General features: G+C 38.2%; 1 protein-coding gene across 1 annotated transcript; it reads right to left on the bottom strand.

Annotated features, from left to right (window-relative positions):
* Positions 1-6,523: 6,523 nt before the first annotated feature.
* LOC132558586 (mucin-2-like) lies at positions 6,524-7,171 on the bottom strand. The gene has a single exon (XM_060223173.1). It carries the CDS (start codon positions 7,169-7,171, stop codon positions 6,524-6,526), a length of 648 nt encoding a protein of 215 aa, XP_060079156.1.
* Between the last annotated feature and the right edge of the window lie 3,631 nt (positions 7,172-10,802).

Here is a 10,802-nt window from a genome sequence, read left to right as displayed (position 1 = left end):
ACAGCAGACTGCCTGTAATCCATGTGAGCAAGCTGTTTGTAATCTCTGACATCAGACTGCCTGTAATCTCTGACAGCAGACTGCCTGTAATCACTGACATCAGACTGCCTGTAATCACTGACAGCAGACTGCCTGTAATCACTGACAGCAGACTGCATGTAATCTCTGACAGCAGACTGCCTGTAATCACTGACAGCAGACTGCCTGTAATCACTGACAGCAGACTGCCTGTAATCACTGACAGCAGACTGCATGTTATCTCTGACAGCAGACTGCCTGTAATCTCTGACAGCAGACTGCCTGTAATCACTGACATCAGACTGCCTGTAATCACTGACAGCAGACTGCCTGTAATCACTGACAGCAGACTGCATGTAATCTCTGACAGCAGACTGCCTGTAATCACTGACAGCAGACTGCCTGTAATCACTGACAGCAGACTGCCTGTAATCACTGACAGCAGACTGCATGTTATCTCTGACAGCAGACTGCCTGTAATCACTGACAGCAGACTGCCTGTAATCTCTGACAGCAGACTGCCTGTAATCTCTGACAGCAGACTGCCTGTAATCACTGAAAGCAGGTTGTTTGTAATCTCTGACAGCAGACTGCCTATAATCACTGACAGCAGACTGCCTGTAATCACTGAAAGCAGGTTGTTTGTAATCTCTGACAGCAGACTGCCTATAATCACTGACAGCAGACTGCTTGTAATCACTCACAGCAAGCTGTCTGTAATCACTGACAGTAAGGTGCCTGTAATCACTCACAGCAAGCTGCCTGTAATCACTGACAGTAGGTTGCCTGTAATCTCTGACAGCAGGATGCTTTAATCCATATGAGCAGACTAATTTGTTTATCTAGCCTTGTTTTATTCAAAATTAAGGAAAAAGAATCACATACATTTAGTCTATTTCTTGTTGTCCCCACCCCTCTGACCCCTGAGGTTCAGTGAAACCCTTTACACAAAAAGCCTTCTTTACCCATAATAGCTTCAGACCAGTCATGAACAAAATTCTGCCAACCCTTATGAAGAAGGTTGCTCTATTTCCCTTATTGGGTTGACCCCTCTGTCTCTAGGAGGCCAAGACCACCTGTTTATACAAATTGAGTTGATTTCACCCAAGGATGTTTTTGACCAAATATGGTAAAGAAATCTGAATTCCCTATAAGAAGAAGGATTTGGAAGAATATGCTTTCTTTTCCCTATTGGGCTCCACTCCTATTTCCCCTGATACTGACCATAAAATATTCTTTATCCTTGAAACTTCAGACAAAATTTGGAAAATATCCAATCATTCCTACCGAAGTTGAATGATTTCAAAGAAATGACTTAGTTTCCACTTTTTTAACCCATCCCTCAGGCCACAGAGGGGTCAGACCCATCATTTATGCAAATAATGTCATCTTCACTCAAGGGTGCCTCTGACCAGATTTAGTCAAAATTCCCTGAGTCATTTTTGACTAGTAGTGTTTAAAAGAAATTAATAGAAACAGACAGGCATATGCTGGACACCGTTAAGCTTGCCTAGGTCCTTCAGATCAAGTGAGCTATAAAAACGTTAAGGAAAAATAAAATATGATAAACTACAGAGTGAATGAGAATTGTAAATTGCTCCGCAGAGTAATCTAGCCTAGAATGAGGAAGACCAACTGTGAAACTAAACACAAGGTTTATCATTTTGTTTTTGTAATCAATTCAAGCCTGTTCACATTAAATGCTTCAGTTAATTTTGCGATAGCCAGAAGACAAAGTTTGACTCTACCTCCTCCACTCCTTTACATAAATATAATTACACATGTTACCGGAAACAAGCTAAATTGGCTGTGATAGGACTGTCTGGTTATCTGATGGTGTTGGTGGGCAGAACAATATTAGTGAAGGTTTGCAAACTGCAGGCTCGGGGAAAAATCTTCCATGTCATTAAATTCTCTTCAATATCATGCTTCAGCGTTCATTGTTGTACAGTAAAAAAATGTTGATAATAAAACCCGAGGGACTTCGTGGATTGATTTACAGAAGGCAAACCTTCTGTGGAGGTGTTTTTGTGTTGAGCTTACCAAAGGCCACAGATTTTAAATTATAAAAGTCTTCATAGGTCAATCATTATAATTTATCTATTGTTTTGAAACAGGTATTGAAGTAACAGTTTTGATAATATTGGTTGATTAGTTGGTTAGGCGGGAGGAGGAGGGTTTTTTAAATTTACAGAAATATCTGCAGTGGTTCCTTAGTAATGGTTAGTACTCTATGTTTAGTCTTGACCTATCAGATTCAACTGTGAAGAAATTCCACTGGATTTGATGAAGGAATACCTTCTAGTCAGCCAATGTTTTGTTGTTTAGACACTTACTGACATTTAGGTGATGTTTTGTTGTTTAGACACTTACTGACATTTAGGTGATGTTTTGTTGTTTAGACACTTACTGACATTTAGGTGATGTTTTGTTGTTTAGACACTTACTGACATTTAGGTGATGTTTTGTTGTTAAGACACTTACTGACATTTAGGTGATGTTTTGTTGTTTAGACACTTACTGACATTTAGGTGATGTTTTGTTGTTTAGACACTTACTGACATTTAGGTGATGTTTTGTTGTTAAGACACTTACTGACATTTAGGTGATGTTTTGTTGTTAAGACACTTTGTGACATTTAGGTGATGTTTTGTTGTTAAGACACTTTCTGACATTTAGGTAATGTTTTGTTGTTTAGACACTTCCTGACATTTAGGTGATGTTTTGTTGTTTAGACACTTTGTGACATTTAGGTGATGTTTTGTTGTTTAGACACTTACTGACATTTAGGTGATGTTTTGTTGTTTAGACACTTTGTGACATTTAGGTGATGTTTTGTTGTTTAGACACTTTGTGACATTTAGGTAATGTTTTGTTGTTTAGACACTTTGTGACATTTAGGTGATGTTTTGTTGTTTAGACACTTACTGACATTTAGGTAATGTTTTGTTGTTTAGACACTTTGTGACATTTAGGTGATGTTTTGTTGTTTAGACACTTACATTTAGGTACATGAATTTAGTTTTGTTGTTTAGACACTTAACATTCTACGTTGTTTTGTATGACAGAAAATTACTGACATGAAAAAACCAGAAAAAAAAATTTTGAATAAAAACGGTTTTGATTTTAGTGGTCCTTCTTATTGTCCTTTCATAACAGACTGTAATGATGCACTCACATACCATGTTTTACTGAATTCCAATTTTTTGAAGTGATAGGTACATGGAAATAGGTATGATGTGTGATTTAGGTTGGAACTTCTAGGTATGATGGTTGTTTAGACACTTTGTGACATTTAGCTTTTGATATATGATGGAGACCCCATTTAGGTTCTCTGAAGACACAATGAAAAGAGTTACCTGAGAAAAAAAATCAATTACATTTCAAATGAAAAACGGTTTTGGCATTTCTAGTGTTCCTTCTTAATTCTTGGCATCCTTTCATAACAGATCTGTATATGATGCCTCATACCACAAACATAGTTTTACCCCAATCAATACATACCAACACTGTATATCAAAGCTCCCCTATAAGTATGATGGAGACTGTCTAGGTTCTCTGATAGGTATGATGGAGACCCCTAGGTTCTCTGATAGGTATGATGGAGACCCCTAGGTTCTCTGATAGGTATGATGGAGACCCCTAGGTTCTCTGATAGGTATGATGGAGACTGTCTAGGTTCTCTGATAGGTATGATGGAGACCCCTAGGTTCTCTGATAGGTATGATGGAGACTGTCTAGGTTCTCTGATAGGTATGATGGAGACCCCTAGGTTCTCTATAGGTATGATGGAGAACCCTGTCTAGGTTCTCTGATAGGTATGATTGAGACCCCTAGGTTCTCTGATAGGTGTGATGGAGACCCCTAGGTTCTCTGATAGGTATGATGGAGACCTCTAGGTTCTCTGATAGGTATGATGGAGACTGTCTAGGTTCTCTGATAGGTATGATGGAGACCCCTAGGTTCTCTGATAGGTATGATGGAGACCCCTAGGTTCTCTGATAGGTATGATGGAGACCCCTAGGTTCTCTGATAGGTATGATGGAGACTGTCTAGGTTCTCTGATAGGTATGATGGAGACCCCTAGGTTCTCTGATAGGTATGATGGAGACCCCTAGGTTCTCTGATAGGTATGATGGAGACTGTCTAGGTTCTCTGATAGGTATGATGGAGACTGTCTAGGTTCTCTGATAGGTATGATGGAGACCCCTAGGTTCTCTGATAGGTATGATGGAGACCCCTAGGTTCTCTGATAGGTATGATGGAGACCCCTAGGTTCTAGGTTCTCTGATAGGTATGATGGAGACCCCTCTCTGATAGGTATGATGGAGACTGTCTAGGTTCTCTGATAGGTATGATGGAGACTGTCTAGGTTCTCTGATAGGTATGATGGAGACCCCTAGGTTCTCTGATAGGTATGAGACTGGAGACTGTCTAGGTTCTCTGATAGGTATGATGGAGACTGTCTAGGTTCTCTAGGTTCTCTGATAGGTATGATGGAGACCCCTAGGTTCTCTGATAGGTATGATGGAGACTGTCTAGGTTCTCTGATAGGTATGATGGAGACCCCTAGGTTCTCTGATAGGTATGATGGAGACTGTCTAGGTTCTCTGATAGGTATGATGGAGACCCCTAGGTTCTCTGATAGGTATGATGGAGACCCCTAGGTTCTCTGATAGGTATGATGGAGACTGTGGAGACTAGGTTCTCTGATAGGTATGATGGAGACCCCTAGGTTCTCTGATAGGTATGATGGAGACCCCTAGGTTCTCTGATAGGTATGATGGAGACTGTCTAGGTTCTCTGATAGGTATGATGGAGACTGTCTAGGTTCTCTGATAGGTATGATGGAGACTGTCTAGGTTCTCTGATAGGTATGATGGAGACTGTCTAGGTTCTCTGATAGGTATGATGGAGACCCCTAGGTTCTCTGATAGGTATGATGGAGACTGTCTAGGTTCTCTGATAGGTATGATGGAGACCCCTAGGTTCTCTGATAGGTATGATGGAGACTGTCTAGGTTCTCTGATAGGTATGATGGAGACTGTCTAGGTTCTCTGATAGGTATGATGGAGACCCCTAGGTTCTCTGATAGGTATGATGGAGACTGTCTAGGTTCTCTGATAGGTATGATGGAGTCCCCTAGGTTCTCTGATAGGTATGATGGAGACTGTCTAGGTTCTCTGATAGGTATGATGGAGACTGCCTAGGTTCTCTGATAGGTATGATGGAGACCCCTAGGTTCTCTGATAGGTATGATGATGAGACTAGTCTAGGTTCTCTGATAGGTATGATGGAGACTGTCTAGGTTCTCTGATAGGTATGATGGAGACTGTCTAGGTTCTCTGATAGATGTATGATGGAGTGAGGGTATTAGTCTGTTCTCTGATAGGTATGGAGTGAGGTTCTCTGTGGTTTACAGTTCTCTAGTATGTCTGATGGTATTGTAGATGGGGAGTGAGGTTCTCTGTGGTTTACAGATGTAGGTATGAGTGAGGGTATTAGTCTGTGGTTTACAGTTGTAGATGTTTGGGGGAGTGAGGGTATTAGTCTGTGGTTTACAGTTGTAGATGTATGGGGGAGTGAGGGTATTAGTCTGTGGTTTACAGTTGTAGATGTATGGGGGAGTGAGGGTATTAGTCTGTGGTTTACAGTTGTAGATGTATGGGGGAGTGAGGGTATTAGTCTGTGGTTTAGTTGTAGATGTATGGGGGAGTGAAGGTATTAGTCTGTGGTTTACAGTTGTAGATGTATTGGGGAGTGAGGGTATTAGTCTGTGGTTTACAGTTGTAGATGTATGGGGGAGTGAGGGTATTAGTCTGTGGTTTACAGTTGTAGATGTATTCTCTGGGAGTGAGGGTATTAGTCTGTGGTTTACAGTTGTAGATGTATGGGGGAGTGAGGGTATTAGTCTGTGGTTTACAGTTGTAGATGTATGGGGGAGTGAGGGTATTAGTCTGTGGTTTAGTTGTAGATGTATGGGGGAGTGAGGGTATTAGTCTGTGGTTTACAGTTGTAGATGTATGGGGGAGTGAGGGTATTAGTCTGTGGTTTACAGTTGTAGATGTATGGGGGAGTGAGGGTATTAGTCTGTGGTTTACAGTTGTAGATGTATGGGGAGTGAGGATTAGTCTGTGGTTTACAGTTGTAGATGTATTGAGGGTATTAGTCTGTGGTTTACAGTTGTAGATGTATGGGGGAGTGAGGGTATTAGTCTGTGGTTTACAGTTGTAGATGTATGGGGGAGTGAGGGTATTAGTCTGTGGTTTAGTTGTAGATGTATGGGGGAGTGAGGGTATTAGTCTGTGGTTTACAGTTGTAGATGTATGGGGGAGTGAGGGTATTAGTCTGTGGTTTACAGTTGTAGATGTATGGGGGAGTGAGGGTATTAGTCTGTGGTTTACAGTTGTAGATGTATGGGGGAGTGGTTTACAGTTGTAGATGTATATTAGTCTGTGGTTTACAGTTGTAGATGTATGGGGGAGTGAGGGTATTAGTCTGTGGTTTAGTTGTAGATGTATGGGGGAGTGAGGGTATTAGTCTGTGGTTTACAGTTGTAGATGTATTGGGGAGTGAGGGTATTAGTCTGTGGTTTACAGTTGTAGATGTATGGGGGAGTGAGGGTATTAGTCTGTGGTTTACAGTTGTAGATGTATGGGGGAGTGAGGGTATTAGTCTGTGGTTTACAGTTGTAGATGTATGGGGGAGTGAGGGTATTAGTCTGTGGTTTACAGTTGTAGATGTATGGGGGAGTGAGGGTATTAGTCTGTGGTTTACAGTTGTAGATGTATGGGGGAGTGAGGGTATTAGTCTGTGGTTTACAGTTGTAGATGTATGGGGGAGTGAGGGTATTAGTCTGTGGTTTAGTTGTAGGTTTGAGGGTATTAGTCTGTGGTTTACAGTTGTAGTTGTTTGGGGGTGTGAGGGTATTAGTCTGTGTTTTACAGTTGTAGATGTTTGGGGGAGTGAGGGTATTAGTCTGTGGTTTACAGTTGTAGATGTATGGGGGAGGGAGTGAGGGTATTAGTCTGTGGTTTACAGTTGTAGATGTATGGGGGAGTGAGGGTATTAGTCTGTGGTTTACAGTTGTAGATGTATGGGGGAGTGAGGGTATTAGTCTGTAGTTAACAGTTTTAATGAGGCGATGTTCCATGTTTTGATCGATGAAATGGAATAGGGACCTGTCACGTCAGGACTGCTTTATAAAGGAAGATATAGGCACAACATACGTTTCTACTCCATTACGCTGTTTGATGGTACAAAAATCAATGAGCTACCACATCAGGAGACAAAACACCATCAAATTGCCCTCAAGAATCTCTCATTCCTACAAGTGCTTTATAAGGCAAAGTGTTGTGGATTTGAAATTCAGATCTCAATTTAGAGATATTGAAATCAATGATACCTCTCTTTAGAAATCTGGTATTAAGAGTTTGAAAAGCCACATTTAGAGATGGAGAATCCATGAAAATCTCTCTTGAGCATTTGAAGGAACACGTTATATGAGAGGAAACAAATTTAGACATCGAGAAACATTAGGTGGTTAGAGGACAAATTTCGGCTGCTCTCCTTGGGTATCTAATGTCATGTGATGGTTACTTCGTTGTTAGCTGTAACATTCACGTTAAAAAAACTTTTATAAAAAATCACATTCTTAAAAAATCAATTTTAAGACACATGTGCCTTTACAAAACATTAAGACACACGTGACTTTTAAAAACAGATTTAATCAATAAACCCCATGTTTCCACAAATGAGGAGATATTTAGCAAGGTAGTGCTGAATCAGCTGTTAACAGATTTGAAATCCCCAGATTGCTTTAAGTATCTTGCATGTGATTTGCTTTCGTGATTAACTCGAAATGGTGAAAAATAATTGCTGCTGATTAAAACATGGATGTAATCTCAAATTCATCAAAACCATGATTACAATAGATGAAATATTTGTGTTATATAATTTGTTTAGAATGTTTTAAAATCACTCTCAAAATTAAATTACACAATTTAGAGATTAAATATAGGTTTAGAGATTAAAGACACAGTTTAGAGATTGAATGAGAAGGTTTAGAGATTAAGTAACCACTAACAGACAGTAAGCTCAGATAAGTATTGTTATTTTGACATAATTGGACTATGTTAAGCTACGTGTAGACACTTTATAGAACTATATATAGTTGACAGTAGGAATTGGCCTTTCTGAACTGTTTCGTGGGTTTGTCTGGCATCATCTGAAGACGTGTATGCCTAATTAGTCACATTACAGGGGTTTTAGCGCCTTACTTGATAATGTCAGTGATACAATTGTCGAGCATTTCTCTGAGACTTTACACCTAGACTGGGCATCATGGACAGACAATACTTTGAATTAATTTGATTCTATGAACCTTGATCTCAATCCTCTCTACAGAATTAGAAAATTGATCAATTCAGGAGCACCCTAGATTAGTATGGTCAGCATAGGAATTTCTTATACAGGACATTGTCTTACTGCTGTAACAGATATTGAGTAGTGTCTTATTGTAAATATAGGTTGTGTCTTATTGTATATATAGATAGTGTCTTATTGTATATATAGATAGTGTCTTATTGTATATATAGATAGTGTCTTATTATATATATAGATAGTGTCTTATTGTATATATAGATAGTGTCTTATTGTATATATAGATAGTGTCTTATTGTATATATAGATAGCATCTTATTGTATATATATAGATAGTGTCTTATTGTATATATAGATAGCATCTTATTGTATATATAGATAGCATCTTATTGTATATATAGATAGTGTCTTATTGTATATATAGATAGTGTCTTATTGTATATATAGATAGTGTCTTATTGCATATATAGATAGTGTCTTATATATATATATATATATATTGTCTTATTGTATATATAGTGTCTTATTGTATATATAGTGTCTTATTGTATATGTAGATAGTGTCTTATTGTATATGTAGATAGTGTCTTATTGTAAATATTGATAGTGTTGTATTTTAGTCCAGTGAAGTGTCTTATTGAGATAAGGGTAAAATGCTATTGTAGATTAGTGAACTATCTTATTGTAGATCAGAAAAGTGTCCTATCTTGATTAGTAAAATGTCTTATTTTAAAATACCAAAATGTCTTATTGTTGATTTAGAAAGTGTCTTATTGTAGAATAGTGAAACCTTTTAATGCAGATTAGGGAAGTTAGATCATGGATGTGTCTTATTGTAGATTAGTGGAATTTCTTAATGCAAATTAGGAAAGCTAGATCAGGGAAATGACTTGTTGTAGATAAAGGAAATATCTTACAGTAGTGAGGGAAGTGTCTTATTGTAGACTAGGGTAGTAACTTATTGTATGATGATGAAAGTGTCTTATTGTAGATTAGAGAAGTGTCTTATTGTAGCTAAGGTATGTATCTTATTATAGATTAGAATACTGTCTGTTGTTTAGGTGAGCTACCTGTTGTACAGAGGATAGTTAAGATACTACCAATTAATTCATCCTGTATTTAATTTATTGTAGTATTTTAATATTTATTTAATAACTTCTGGTCTAATTGTAATACTCTGTAATGTACTTTGTCTATTTTGATGTGGATTAAAGTATTATATATTACTTGGTAGATTCAGTTTTCTGTAGATGGAGATAGAATTTTACCGTTAGCCTGTCAGTGTAAGGTAGTACATTATTACTGTGTAGATGGAGATAGAATTTTACCGTTAGCCTGTCAGTGTAAGGTAGTACATTATTACTGTGTAGATGGAGATAGAATTTTACCGTTAGCCTGTCAGTGTAAGGTAGTACATTATTACTGTGTAGATGGAGATAGAATTTTACCGTTAGCCTGTCAGTGTAAGGTAGTACATTATTACTGTGTAGATGGAGATAGAATTTTACCGTTAGCCTGTCAGTGTAAGGTAGTACATTATTACTGTGTAGATGGAGATAGAATTTTACCGTTAGCCTGTCAGTGTAAGGTAGTACATTATTACTGTGTAGATGGAGATAGAATTTTACCGTTAGCCTGTCAGTGTAAGGTAGTACATTATTACTGTGTAGATGGAGACAGAATTTTACCGTTAGCCTGACAGTGTAAGGTAGCACATTACCACCCTGGTGTATATTATTAGGCTCAGGCTAATATAGAAGTGACAGAACAGGTGCAAAATATATCAATAACTTCAATGACAAAGATGTTGTTGCACATTTCATGCTTGTTACACTGAAGTAATTAGTAATGAACACTTTGTTCTGACTAATATGAATATTAATGAGGTTGCCGTAGTTACGAGTATTGATAACATATTCAAAGCAAATCTCTAGTGAATTCAACTTATTTTTATTCAGTGGAGCCATCACTCATAACACTCTCTCTGTACAAGGGTATTACTGTCTCTGTACAAGGGTATTACTGTCTCTGTACAAGGGTATTACTGTCTCTGTACAAGGGTATTACTGTCTCTGTACAGGGGTATTATTGTAATACTGTCTCTGTACAGGGGTATTACTGTAATACTGTCTCTGTACAGGGGTATTTCTGTAATACTGTCTCTGTACAGGGGTATTTCTGTAATACTGTCTCTGTACAGGGTATTACTGTAATACTGTCTCTATACAGGGTATTACTGTAATACTGTCTCTATACAGGGTATTTCTGTAATACTGTCTCTATACAGGGTATTTCTGTAATACTGTCTCTATACAGGGTATTTCTGTAATACTGTCTCTGTACAGGGGTATTTCTGTAATACTGTCTCTGTACAGAGTACATGTGTTAAATTTTACTAGTAA

This window comes from Ylistrum balloti, unplaced genomic scaffold, assembly GCF_031769215.1.
Source record: "Ylistrum balloti isolate Yb309-2 unplaced genomic scaffold, AGI_CSIRO_Ybal_v1 Utg370800, whole genome shotgun sequence".
Classification (NCBI taxonomy): Eukaryota; Metazoa; Mollusca; class Bivalvia; order Pectinida; family Pectinidae; genus Ylistrum; species Ylistrum balloti.
This window is presented reverse-complemented; position numbering and strand designations above follow the sequence as displayed.